General features: G+C 40.5%; 1 protein-coding gene across 3 annotated transcripts in view; it reads right to left on the minus strand.

The window, feature by feature from the left end:
* Positions 1-8,226: 8,226 nt before the first annotated feature.
* Positions 8,227-14,896, minus strand: part of TMCC3 (transmembrane and coiled-coil domain family 3) — a 131,263-nt gene continuing 124,593 nt past the window's right edge. For all 3 annotated transcript variants that reach the window (XM_038155775.1, XM_038155776.1, XM_038155774.1), the window contains exons 3-4: positions 13,560-13,695; positions 8,227-10,984 (exon numbers count right to left, since the gene is read on the minus strand). In XM_038155775.1, the coding sequence (XP_038011703.1) occupies positions 10,682-10,984; positions 13,560-13,695 (439 nt within the window). In that variant the 3' untranslated portion in view covers positions 8,227-10,681. The remainder of the gene's footprint in view (positions 10,985-13,559; positions 13,696-14,896) is intronic.

Consider the following 14,896-nt stretch of genomic DNA (forward strand, 5'->3'; position numbering starts at 1 on the left):
AGCGGCCCTCAGGGCGCCCTGAGCGCGCAGCGCGGCCCGGGGCCGCCGCTCCCGCACCGAGATCGGCTGCTACGAGCGGCTGTCAGCACCATCTTCTCGTAAACATCCTCATTTTCCCTCTAAAATCTCTCTGAACGAAGCAAGAGATTGAGCGTCCTGATCGGTATTGGCATTCCTCTAATAAAGCTAACAGCGCTTTCGTAAGGATTAAAATTTGTTTTCAATTAGAATATGAGAAGGTGGCTATTGGTGATGACACACACACACATGCATACCCAAAGAAAAAGCGACAACAAAAACCCCCAAGGCAAATGTCGCGTTTGCCAGCAGCGGGAGATGGCGGCTGCAGTCGCTGCCCGAGGTGGCCGCGGCTAGTGAATGTTGGAACCCGTGATTTGCACAGCCACAGCGGCCAGAGCTCCGCGCTTCTCTGTCACCCTGCCTCTGCAGCCCCATGCCGCTGGGCTGCTGTACGCGTATGTTGCACTTGTTGCAATGTTAGAATTGAAATATCAACAGTATTCCATCTATACCAATGTGCGCCTATAGGGAAATAAATGATACCACTAGACTCTGCAATGAATTAGAATTTAATCTTTATTCAAAACAAATTTTGATAAAAAAATTAAAAGCCAGAGATCCAAACAGTTTTACACTGCAAAGAAATCTTTCTTGAAAGCGTCATGAAGCTACACTCTCATTTTCTGTATTCAATTTGCTCTTCTTTTTTCCACTATCAGTGCTACAAATCTTAACTAAGACCAAGCAGAAGCCTTTCTCCATTTTACAAGTGCATTAACAGGAACGGTAGAATGACACAGATTCTTTCTTTGGTTCTATTAGTGTCTGTTCATAGCAGGATTACATAGCTATAATCTATTGGAGAACAATTCATTTACATGAGAAACATGACACCAAGTATCTAGATCAATCAGTGTGAGCTCTGCAGGAGACACAGCAAAAAAGCTACAAAATCTAAAATTATTTAGGTAACTAAAATCAACAGACGAGGTTGGGTGTCTCTTGCCAGCTAATTCAGGGAATAATTATTGTGTAAGTATTTCCAATGTGTAATCTTTTTCTAAGAGGATAACTCAAGATGGTGGGAATTGTGTTACTTTATTTTTGCCTCCGTGTTTTTCACATTGATCAGAGAAGGGTTTCCTTCCGTGACCGGCTGAGTCAGATAATTCCAGTTACTCACTGATGGCCAGTGCTTCTGAAGTGTGGGTGGTAATGGGGCTCTTCTTCGTCACAGTGACCATCCTGCCTCTGCTGGCTTTCAAAGGAGAGCTGCTCTAGTGACTCAGATGGGAATCTTGCAGAGTACCCAGAAAGAGAGAAAAAGCAAGAATCAAGGTGGACTTCAAGGGCACGAGGAGGAAATGGCTGAAGGAAGGAGGAATAGAAAGCAGAGCTTATAGAAGTGGGGCTAATGCACACAGCAAAAAGAGAAGAGAGGGTCAATCAAGAGAGGGATCTGGACCGCAAAAGGCAGAAACAGCTAGAAAATTAAGACTTTAAATATTACTAGACAAATATAGGGGGAAAATGAGGGAGAAGTAAATATGAAGTCATCCTGTTGGGGAGAGAGGGGAACCACACACTGAAGTTGCTTTGTTTGATTTCTCTTCTCTTCTAACTCAGTACATAAAGGAAACAGGTATAACACCTTTATATAAAAAAGGGATTATTCCAACAGCCGCAAACTCCCCTTTTTGAAGCATCTCCCACAACACAGGCAGGTATTTTTTGGTAAAAATAAGAACTTATGCAACTACAGGTGTCACTAGTTTATTTTTTAAAAAAGTCTCTTTAAGGAACTCTTGAAGTTCACTGTGGCTTGAGTAAAGATTTCATTTAGAGACCTTACAGATTTTGATCAACAGTATTAGAGATTGTTTGTGACTCTTTAACTGTCATATTATATTAGTTCTGGGTAGATCAACATTTCATAGAACAGCAAGGTTCATCCTCACACAAAGAAAGCAATAAAATATAAAGAGCTGTAAAATATGTAGAGAAGCCCAGGAAAATATTTCAATCCATTTTGCAGATACAGTCTTTGGAGGAGTATACTGACTCAGAATGGTCAGAAGAAGTCTTGAGTTTGAAACCTCATTTAGACTTCTTTGCTGCCTTAGTTGAGCAAGCTGAAAATAGTTGCTAGATTAGACAAATCCTCAAGCTCCTGTAGCCCAGTGGCATATCTGTAGGGAAGGTTTTGTTGCTATGTACACATGCTGCTGGTCATACCTGTAGTTTAATCCATGCTTAGTCTATGTCACCTTGACCTGAATCCAGCCTGGCAGGATAGAGGCCAAGTGGGGAATTAGTGTTGGGAGTACAAGCTCTGTTCAGCATCTGAGTCAGCAGATCCTGAAAGCATCCAAATTGTTTCACCGTCCCATACAATTGTGGAAGAGATGTCTGTGACTAAGCAGTGTGCTATTTGTGGTAGAGACTTAAAACCATACACTGTGGTGGGTAGATTGACTGAAAAAAAAAGAATATTTTCAGCATTACAAAGTCAAAAGACAGAATTGCTTTTAAGCACCATAGTGCTGTGGTGTATCTTGCCGAGTTAAACTCAGAGGGGTTTTTACCATTTAGCCCAGTAGGACCAGAGTACAATTTTTAGCATAGAGGACACTAGTGGGTATAAAGCCTAAAGCAGTTTATTAAGCTATTACTCAGACAGATGAGTTGGATGGGACAGCTGACCACATAAGCATTGTGTTCTCTCCTTTTCTGTTCAGCCTGGATGTACAGTATCTTGTGCTGATCTTCTGTCTTTATCACCAAGAACCTATAACTAACAGAGGAAACGGGTATTCTCCTGACCAGTACCAACTCATTAAAACTATATTCAACAGAAAAATATAAAAGGAATTTTTTAGGCTACAAGGGTTTTTTCCCATGTATATTGTTTTCATATATTGCTGGCTTCAGTCCTGACTGTGCTTTCCGTTCCATTAGATTGATTCCACTCTAGGCACAATAACTACAGAGTTTTTCCAAATTTACACACACAGATGGGTAGAACCACACACTCAGCAGCTGAAGGGATCATGGCTACATCAAATGCAAGCTCAGTTCCTAAAGTTTCTGTCAAAAGCATGTCTGTGCTTTTTTCAGAAGCTCAGCACTGGCCAGCTTCAAGCTTGTCCTAAGGTGTAAGTTATCAAAGTATCATGGAATATGCTGACTTGGAAGACACTCATCAGGTCATTGAGTCCTACTCCTGGCCCCGCACAGGACTCCTTAAGAGTCACACCACGTGTCTGAGGGGGCTGTTCAAACCTTTTGTGAGCTCTGACAGGCTTGGTGCTGTGACCACTTCCCTGAAGAGCCCCTTCCAGTCCCAACTACCCTCTGAATAAAAAAATGTTTTCCTGATATCCAACTTAAACCTGCCCTGACTTAGTTTCATGCCATTTCCTGAAGTCCCATTGCTGGTCATGTGAGTGAAGCCTCTTCTCCAGGCTGAACAGACCAAGTGACCTCAGCCAATCCTCATAAGGCTGCTCTTCCAGCCCCTTCACCATCCCAGTGGCCCTTCTTTGGAGGGTTTCTAACAGTTTAATGTCTGTTTTATGTTGTGGCACCCGAAACTGCCCCCAGCACTCGAGGTGGGGCCACTCCAGTGCAGAGCAGAGGGGACAATCCCCTCCCTTGCCCAGCTGGAGATGCTGTGCCTGATTCCCCCAGGACACCCCAGGTTATCTGGTGCCTCCTGGCTGCCAGGGCCCTGCTGGCTCATGTTCAGCTTGCCATCCACCAGGAGCCCCAGGTCTCTTTCTGCAGTGCTGTGTCTCGTTCCCCATTCAACACACTGTCCCAGGTGCACAGTCTGGCACTCTCCCTTGTTAAGCTTCATTTGGTTGGTGATCGCCCATCTCTAATTTGTTACGATCTCTCTGCAGGGCTTCTCTGCCCTCAAAGGAGTCGACAGCTCCTCCCAATTTAGTGTCATTGGCCAACTTATTTAGTATTCCTTTGAGTCTTGCATCCAAGTTTTTAATTAGGTTGAAGAGAACTGGGCAGGGGATGGAGTCCTGCAGAACCCCAGAAGTGACTAGCACCAGCCTGTCCAGTAGTTCAGCCTCTCCACTTTACTTCTTTTTGAATCTGTTCAGCTAAACATAAAAGGTGACATAGCATTGATCCACTGGGAAACTTCACAAAATTAATGACTTGTCACCTAAGTCACAGTCCAAACAGGAATTGAAGAGGATAGAGTGTGGAAATTTCTCCTTTCAATTACATCAGCGCAGTGCCAGTTGCCAGGGGAGGTAGAACCTGCTGTTTGACTGCTGCACCTTCTGCAGCAGCAAAGCAGAGAAATAAGCACACACATTCAGGAAGAATTTATCACTAAGTTTATAAACTGCTCTGCTAGCACTGCCTCAGCCAGATAGTTCAGAGCAGTTCTGGATGTTGCAAAAGGAGTCGCAGCATAACAGCAGATGAAGTCTTGGGTGCCTTCAGCTGGTTCTGGCACAGTCACACAGCTTTGGTTCTTGGAGTTATTTGGGGCACCAACACAAAGTATTTTCAGAGTACACTGCTGGTAAAGGTTGTTTGTTTCATCCAGTGATCACTAACACTGCACAGTGGCTGCCCTCTTGGCGACAAGTGACACTTCTCCTTCTGTGCTGTTAAACAGAACTGTTGTGTTTTACTCTCTGCCTTTCTGATTTTGGGTGTTAAAGCAGTTACCAGGGTGTGCTTTGCACTCTCCAAAGCCAGAGTTTTGAGCAACTAAGAGAACTGATGGTGAGTGAGGTGCATTTTTTTGATGTCTGGTTTGCCTGGATAGCAGGGATTATTCAGCCCATGCCAGAAATGGGCAAAATCATTAGTGGTTCTGAGAGAAGCTGCTGTTTGTGAATGGAATTAGCCTTAATATAGAACAAGTTCCAGGAACCCATGTGAAACTCGGCATGACAAGACCTTGGAAAGTCTGCAGGTGACACAGCAGCCCCTGTGCCATTTCATCAAATAGGAGAAAATAGGAAGTACATATTGATTGCAAAGCAATCTGTTATGGCACTGTTTCTGCTCTATTCGTGGAACAAAAATAACATCATTCCTGGTGGCTGCCAGTGCCAGCTGACAAGATTCTACTTTATGAATAATAAAGGCAAGCATTTTGCTTTATGTCAGGTACATTATTTTTTTGGGACATGTGACCAAGCTTTCTGACAATAACATAAAAATATTTCTTAAGTTTCTAATTCTAAATGATAAAAAAAAAAAAATCTAAAGTGAGTCCAGCTGCTTGGCACAACAGCACAACATTTGCATAGCAACTTTCACACAAGCTTTGGATAAAAGCAAGGATGATACCTAGTTTGATATTTGCAGTTTTGTCATGTCACAACTGTAAGTGAAACTCAACAGGTTTTGGTCCAAATTGCAGCAGAGCAGAATGCTCAGATTTGTCAGTATATTAAAACCAGGCCTTGTGTTCAATGGGTTAACTTTATCACTATCAATCAAATAATTTGTTACTGAGAAAGAAAAATTGATAGGGGTTTGAGTGATCAGTCAGAAAGTTTAAGAGACAATATTCATCATCAAATAAATGTAAATATTTTTATTTTAAAAAATGTTAATGGCACCTTAGAGGCAGTCATGACTACACAACCAAATATACAAAAATTACATGTTCATAGTTGAATCTTTCCACAGTGCTGCACAAAACGGAAATACTATGAGAAACATCGCAGGTCACACACCAAGACAATTAACTTTAGTCAATTAAAGCAGACAATTTTTGGTACACCTTGATACTACCAGACCCAGGTTCCCTGGGTAAAAAGGAAAGGTGGCTTTGTGCAAAACTTTCCAACAACAGTACAACTTAATATGCTAAGCGTACAGCTAATCAACCGTACAAGACAGTTTGACTTGGCCTCATGCAGTCCCTATATACAACAGCATCATCTCAGTTGGATTTTCCAGGGAAAATAAGTGATTTCATTGACTAAAATAAAACTTTTCTTAGTCTTAGTATGCTTTGTGCAGGATTAGCATCACAGAGACCATTCCAACTTTTTCTGAAAACAAGCCCTTTATAAGGTCCTGTATTCAAAGGCCATGTTCTGGCATGATGGTGAATGAAGAAAGCAGGTATATATTTGGTTGATTAAAAATAGCGGAGAATAAATTTGCCTGATTGCTAGTCCTAGATGGACTTTCAGAAGAGATTAAATTCTGCTATTGAAATTAAAGTGTTTAATTACATTAAGCTGTTTCTCTTCTGTTGTATCATTGAATCGAGCAGTAAAATGTCTGTCATAGTGGAAAGGGATTTGGTTTCCCAAAACAAAAACAACCAAACAAGAAAATTAGCTCTCGTACCTTCTACATGAACTACAAGCTTCTGTGTTTTCTTGTTTTGCTCCTGAATTTCTTGTTCAATTATTTGGATTTCAGAAAGCACTAGTTGTTATTATGCAGTTAACTTCAAACAAACAAACTTCAATCAAGTTTGTTTGAAGTTAATCAAACAAAAGCCTGAACTAATTCAACTTCAAATGTTGGAGTCCTTGTTTATGATGTCATTCAGTAGCTAAAAATTAGCTGGCAACCCTTATCATTGCAAAACTGAACCTTATGCTTACACTGGATTTGTCTAGCTTCAACTCCTGGTGAGTGGATCATGTATCTTTCCTACGACAAACTGTCTTCACCTTTTGCATTGCTATTCCCCAGATAAGCAGTCATTATTTGTTCACAGAAAACCACTGGCTTTTAAATACCCTTCCTGGAGTGCAGACATCAGATCTATTATTGATAGATGTCCTGCAGCAGAGGCACTGCAGAACACAAACATTTTGATATTAAATTAAAATGTAGTGAAATTTTTTAGTGCCTCTCTAAGAATTCAGAGCAAATAGACATCACAGGAGTGCAATAAAATGAGAGGTTGCATGAATGCATATAATGTAAAGCAGAAATACTAAGGAATTTAAGCTGGGTCTCGATCAGTCCTGCCAATCACTAATTGATCTTTCAACAATAATGGAGCTGAAGCTTCCAGAGGGATCCATTAGACAATTTTTAGAGGAAACCTCATGTAGTCCTGAATGCGGAAACAGGAGAAATCAGGAAAATTGTGCTAACTTTCATAAGAAACTAAGTCTCCAGAAACTTCCAAACAAAAAGCTGTCAAAAGCCTATACAACAGGTATTAACAACTTATTGAAGGGGTTTTCCATCAGAGAACTGCTACCAAAGTGAAGGGAAACACTTGCCTGCCAGGCAGCACCAAGCAGAAAAGACACTGTCTGGCAACTTTTTGTTGAGTGGGAGTGGTTTAGAAGCTCATGATGAGCAGGTGTAAGGAGTATCCTAAGAATGCCTGATGTGTTGTATGAGAATATAAAAGCAAATCGTATCCTGACAGAACATGGTTAATTGATTGAGAAGCTGAACAGAGTTCTCATTAGGAGAACTGCAGTTCTTTGGGTTTGCCTAGGCATACTTTCACAGGAAGCAGAGCTCAGACTGCAGGCCAGATACACACACTAGTATGTAAAATACACAATCCCAGCCTAAAGAGGGGAAGTGATGCCCATACTGAAGCTAATGGCAGAGGCATCAGCCCAGGCTAGCTCAGGACCAGCCTTCTCTTGATCCTGAGTATAGGCACAGCTGGCTAGCTTGTCCCACCACATGCTGGGGCTGTTTGTTCCCTCTAGGAAAAAGTTAGGAAGAACTTTTCTACACTGAACTGCCTCAACAATCTGCAGAAAGTCTGCCTGGAGCCCAATTGTAGGGACAGCTGATGATTCACTGCAACAAGAAGAAAAAGGCTCATCTCCCTTGAAATTCCAGCTTCATACTCATGAGACCTTTTTACCAGCCCTTTAAGTCTCTAGATGTGGAGAACCATCTACCTCTTTCACCAGGCTTTTCTTCCAGCCTAGTGAGCTAACATGGCATATGGAAGACGTCAGCACATACCAGTAGTTAGCACATGGTAGGAAATATGACGGCAAAGGAAGGATGGGAGACCTCCCTCCTTGGGTGGCCTTCACGGGCAGAGTTCCTGGCACTACAGCCTCACTCTGTGCAAAACTACAACAGTTTCACTCAAAAGCAGGCTTTTGCCCTTCACTTTACATTTTTTATTATTTTCTTGATGTGTGTCACATCCTTCAGTGACTCAAACCCACCAGAGAAAATAACCTAAGAAGAGATGCACCCATTCACCAATTAGGTTGTTTTAATTTACATAACTAACATTATGCAGCCTTTATAGCTTTTTCTATGTCCTCAGCCACCTATAAAGCCAATATGGAAGTGAAAGACCTTCCTGTTCCAAATTTAGAATTTAGGCCCTGTCAGATTCTGTCAAGACAGCGAGCAATCTTTTGTAGAGACATAAATTTTAGATTCTACCTTCATTTTGCACTGAGGTTATCTCCCAGAGTTGTAACAGGATGCCTTTGGAGCAGAAGCCTTCACATTCCCAGGTGTGAAGGGAATGTGAATTACCACACCAACATCCTTTGTTATAGGGAAAATACTAACCTTTTTCCTGCCTGTCCTTGAGGCTGCCTGATGTAGCATTTCAATGACATAAAATAGCAACGGGAGGATTATATAAATGTATAATCATGCAATAGAAAAAGGAGTTTTTCTAATGTAAACATTATTAACACATGGTATTCCTTTCTTGCACATCTACCTTTCTGAACCCATTTAACAAAATGCTAAACTAACTATTTTCTCAAGAGGCCAATGCAGAAGTTGGTTGTGCAAGCTGAAGAGAAGAATGGAGATTATAATAGAGATGGCAAGAAAACACCATGAAGAGTCACAGCATTCTTAGGATCAGAACCAGTTGTTGGTCTTGTTTGGGCTCTTGTTTGTTTGGTTTTGGTTTTTCCACTCCACTTCCCATTTGAGATGAGGTAGGGCTGGGTTAAGATAACATGGGTGTGCCTGATCTGATCCATTTCCAGTGACTGCAAACCAGCACAGTCCTTCCTGATTCTCTGTGTAAAGACTTAGGACATATAAAAAATTCTTTAAATATTTGTAAGTATTTTAATTGAATTTTCTAAACGTTGAGTTATATAATTATTTATTAAGTTAATTCTGTCCTTTCCTTAGTTCCTGAAGCCACAAATAGTAACTATTCACTGTTTATCTGACTGTGGTAAAATGCCAGAGTTCTTCCCTGCCTTCCCCTCACCCACTCCCTTTCCTCAGAACAAGGTCTTCTACACCAACTATTGCACTTGATTAGAAAGAAATATACACATCAAACTGTGCCCTCCCTCCCTCCCATAATACCAGCATAAAAATACTGCAACTGAAAAGAAAATATGTAATGACTATTATTTTCACAGTTACTAACACTGAACATCAAATAATCGGAGACACAGTTTGTTCACTTAACGGAGAGTGGAGAAGAATTCTGGTTGTGGTGGTTTGTTTTGTGGGTTTGTTTGTTTGTTTGTTTGTTTTTAATAAAGATCTTGTTTCACATCATGGCTGAAACCCAAGCTGATTTCAGGAATTTTTTTTTTTTCAGTTATTAAATCAAGCAAAATAAATTCCAGTGGGAAAACAAACCCAACCCTGCCTCCTAGTAGTGATACTGCACGTTAATACATTGTTTTCAGGAATGTTTGTTGAGAGTGTCTACAGTTCCTATATTTACAGAAGTTTAACTCCCTGCTCCCCCTAAGAAGTTGTTTCCTCATGTTTCTGCCACATTCTTTAATCTGACAGAAGAAAGAAATCCACTGTACCCAGGGTCCCACCACCTGTATGCTTTGCATTCAGTCAGAACACCCCAACAAATCAGTGCTAACAAAGGCTAACCTCAGTGTTGCTGCTCTGTGTACTTCTTTCCCATGCAGGTTGCAGGGCTTGAACAAGTGAGGGCTTTGGTATGTATGACAACTCACCTAGCAGTTACTTGCTTCTTAACTCCTTTACAAAGTGGCCTGTGGATCTTATAATTCAATTCAGGCCATCTTTGGGAGTCTTATGCCAAATGTATGTGTTTCGCAAATGAGATAAGGAACAGTGCCAGGACAGAACAACTGCTGACTGTGGTCAATAGTCATCACTGGTCTCATTTACAAACAATAACTCCGTGCAAAAAGTTACCAGCAGAAGCAGCAAGTTTTGTTAGTCTTGAAAACTCAAAATCCCACTTAATGATACTCATTAATTTAGAATCTAGAACTATCAGTACACATGACTGCATAGTTTGGCTTATCACTCTAGCTGGATTCAGAGAGAAAATTAACTATCAGTGTAGCAGAGCTGATACACATTATGGCACTCCCTCTTGATCACACTCTGCACTCCAGCCTAGTAAAAAGCACACCTGACATTTGCAGTTGCTGGGCTCCCTCCCAGACCATCATACCATCTTTTGTGGGTATGGGTTTAGAAAGTGGAAAACCTTTTGGATTAAGGCAGAAGACTGACTTAAGTGAGCAGTTCATCACAGATACAGCCAGTTAGACAAAATCAGATTGAACAGGCAACTGACTGCCAACAAGTATACTTTTTTATATTTACACCAGAATTTGTATACACACAGTGCTTAAAAAACAGGGAGGGGAAGAAAAAAGGGGAAAAAAAAGAAAAAGAAAAGAAAAAAAAAAAAAAAGAAAAAAAAAACCCAGCCAGTCCAACAGCTTCATCTTGGTATAATCATTCTTTCTATAGCACAAATGATATGATCCCAGTTTTTACAAAATATTGCCAGCAGAGTCACTGCAAAAAAAGTGCAGATGATATGAAAACGGCTCTTCATCATAGGAGCAATGAACTTTGCAATAGTAGAAACGCACACTAAGATGACAGTCATGAAGGCCAGGATAACATTTATACACTTCCCCAGGAGCACTTTGGCATTAACTGTTTCAGACTGCTGTGCTTGCTGTTCTTGCTGATGGAGCTCCAGTTTGGAAACCCGGGTCTGGCATGATTCCAACGCTTCCTGGAGACAGAAAACAAGAATTAGGGTAGCCATATTTCCCTTCAATGTTTCTTCACATTTTAGCTGCAGAGCCATCCATCAGCTAGATTAAAGTGTAATTTATTATTGACTGCTAAAATTTCAATGAGCCACCATCTTTTAAAAAAATAAATGCACATATTTGTCTGAATGAGTGTGTCACTGTTTGCTCAGGCATTATCAAGGCTAACAACACTGTCCAAAATGTAGGTTTGTTCTTTTTTCAAAGAAAAAAAAAAAAAAGAAACTCACGAAAAAGTATCATAACTTTAATGTTCATGACATTTCATGACATATATGTTCATGTTGTTTCTTATATATACTGTTGATGTACAAGTACTAGTAAAGCTGTTGCCATAGAAACTATTGCTGCATCTAAACCGTGAGAAAATTAGTTTGTTTGCATATTCTACAGAAAACATTAGGCCCGGCTTGCTGTGATACTAATTTACTTTGCAACAGGTAGCAGCACTTGGTTTACACTGTCTCTGTGGTCTACATTCATTTTGCTCTCAAAGCTACCCATCCTACAGTGCTGGGCTTGAGTCCTCTGTGAGTTCTGGCCTTCTCCCTCTGCCAGTGTGAAGACAGTGGAACAACCTGTGGAGATGCTCTTACGGGATTCTCTCCCACATGATCTATTCTGCTTCACAATTTGTTCTAAAGAAAGCAGACCCATCTCTTCTGCTTGAGGACGGACTAAATGTGGTCTTTGACTAAAATGCTTCCCAAAGACACTACCCTCATGCTTAAACCTTCCCAAGGCAAAACAGGAAAACTTCCAATGCTTCACTTATTTGCCAAAATGCCAGATTTTTGCAGGAGTTGGGATTTGGGCATCACTGCATAACGTGGTGCAGAGCTATAATTTCCTGAGATTGATCAACTTGACAGAATCTTTTACCACTCCGGTACAAAGAAAACCAATGCTCCAGCATCCCTACTTTCTTGCACACTCTCAAACTCCAGGTCACCACAGAGAGTGTGGCACAGCGCCTTACACAAGGCTGCTTCCTTTCACTGCTCTAGGAAATAGTAACAATATAAAAGATTGTTACTACAGTTCTTAATGGGTGGCACAAAGTCTGTTACGGTTCAGGCATGTTCTCCACTACACACTAATGAACTTCCCTGGTCTTTCTTCCACTCCAACTGTAAGTTATCCTCAAATTGTCTTGTGCTGCTTTAGAGAAAGTCCAGCTGCAAAAGTCTCATACCTGCAGCTCTGCATTGAGAGGCTGAATATGTCTTTAAAACTATCTGCACATCCTTTAGCGACAGAGTTAGGCTGTTACTCAAAATATCCAGAGCTTAAATCCTTTTACTCTATTATAGCTAATTTTCCAAAGCCCCAGAGAGATAGGTTTAAATGGGCCCAACTGTACAGAGATAAAAGAAACAAGGCTGTGTCAACATAGCACTTCATTAAGGAGTCTCTGACACCCTTCCAGGAGTCTTTTAAAAGTCTCTGACACCCCTCCAGGATTCTGCTAATGAGTTAGGGAGTATTTCACAGCCCTTCTGTTGGACAACTCAGATTTCATTACATTTTTACATCCTCAAGATGCCCTCACAGAAAGGAGTCCTCTTTTCTTTAAATCTGTGAGAGACCTCTCTTGTTTAAACCTACAATGAAAATGATTATATGCTTAGATTCAGTACCATCCCTCTCCCTCTGCTCCCAGGTGCTTCCTAATTCCCATTTAGGAAACTGTGATCATCCTGCTGCCTGCACTCTCTCTATTTGGAAATGTGAGCACAGGTATATACAGGTCAGGTTTTAGGCTCTTTTACCGTGTGAGCCCATACAAAGACAGTCTTTGAGCATTCCTCAGCTGTTCATGAATAGGTAAGGCACAACTGTGTTTTCACCACTTTTCACCACTTCCTCAGACTTTGAGTGGAAATATTATGCATTATGTAAGTGCTTGTATTGTATAAAATATTCAAGTACTACATGCTGTCAGGACATACTTGTAGACATTATTACTGGTTTTTGATTGGAGTCAGACATGACTACAACTGATCACTAAGGTGAAAACACCCCACAGCTTTGATTATAGAAGTTGTTGTGACTATGGCTTAAAACTCTTTAATTATAACTGGCAAATCTACAAGTCTATTTATAAATCAGCTCTTTTATTTTTTTTTACCCTAAGCTCAATTTATAATAAATATTGCCAATGATGAAACTACATATTGGAGAAAGTCTGAGCAAGAAGTTTGTGTCAGGACATTGTCAGAAGTGTTATATCACACAATACAAGGAGACTTGATTCCTTCCTCCTCTATGAAAGAAATTAAAACAGGCCATTCTTCAACCACAAGTCTGCCTAGGCCATATCATCAGTTTCAGCAGAGAAAAAATCCTGAATCCAGAGAAACAAATGGAGACCATCACTGACTCAATGTGCTGGGTTTTCCCTTAAAATAGAGACAACATGGGCTTACATCTTTCCCCATATTCCTTATTTTAAAATATGCAGAAAATTGCAAGTGTTTCGTGGTACAAGTTCTCTACAAAATGTTAGAAGATTATGATAAGGAAAATAAGTACCTGTACATCTCGTGATCGCTCGTAGGCCTGATACGCCACCTTCTCCTCTATGCTGGCTAGCTCTTGTTTCAAGTTTGCTGTCTCATGTTGATGAAGGTCAGTGAGGTCATTTAACTGGTCTTCCAATCTTTCATATCTTATTAGGAAAAGAAGTCTAAATTTAGTGCCTTCTATTCAAGTAATGCAAATCATGAAAACAATTGCACATTTTAAAAGGCAATTTCTCCGCATATGATGAATTCATCCGACTGGCATTACAAAGCACATATAGAAATCAGTAAAAACTTTGCAAACTTTCCATAAACATTTATTCAGCAATCTGAAAGCCTTTTTTGAGTGTTTCTTGCTGGCAGTACATGCTAAAAAGCAAATATTTGTACATCATTGGCAAATTATATGAAATATAAACAGTGCCTAAGGATATCCAACTCACATTTTTCACTCTTCATTTAGCCAAGAAGATATGGCTTCATAAGTAAGTTTGAGCCAGTTAATAGCTCGGCAATAATGACAGGAAAAATATGTTCTCTCTCATACACAACTGCAGGGTTCTGCCATTTATGTACAGTCTGTTCTGGCATGTTTCTACATGGTAAAGCAGTTCAAGTAAACCACCAGCAAACTAGAATTTTTTTTTGTGAGTTTGTCACTTGATTTAACACACAAACAGGCAAACACTGCAGTCAGCACAAAAATGATGGAGGCAAAATTGTCTAGAAATGGGTAGCAGGAGGCTTGAGATTTTATTGGCAGAGAGCTGTCAGAAAAGGCCACTCTGCCTTTTCCTGAAACCAAGTCAGAAGTTCAGCAGGCCTTTCATTGTTCTTTCCTCCCTATATTACCACATGATATCAAGCATTTAGTTGTATTTCAAGAACTTTAAGCAAGGGAGGCATGAAATATTGCCCTTCATACCAAGATTTTGCCCACTGGCATAGTAAAGACTTCAAGAATTGACTGTCACCTTAACCAGTCATAGGAAAAATGGGATATAGGTACAGCAGGTGAAAGCCCTCTGTAGAACATATCATCCACGTGTCACAGAGGATGATAAAGGAATGAACTGTCATGTAACAAATGCAAGATGAAGTTGTGCTACAGCACTTCAAACTAAATCTCCCAGTGTGTGCTATACCAGGGTACAAGGTGACATTGCATCCACAAGATAGCAATGTGTGTGAGAAGTATTTGGACAAGGTACTCAGGAGTCAAGGGTATACTTATCAGCTGTCAGTCAGTTCTGCTACACCACAGTCTGATTAGCTTTTTTGAGTCACATTAGATGAGAATCCTTCCACCAGCTACAAAACCATTGGCATCTCCTATACACAGTACTC

Source organism: Motacilla alba, chromosome 1A (assembly GCF_015832195.1).
Source record: "Motacilla alba alba isolate MOTALB_02 chromosome 1A, Motacilla_alba_V1.0_pri, whole genome shotgun sequence".
Taxonomy (NCBI): Eukaryota; Metazoa; Chordata; class Aves; order Passeriformes; family Motacillidae; genus Motacilla; species Motacilla alba.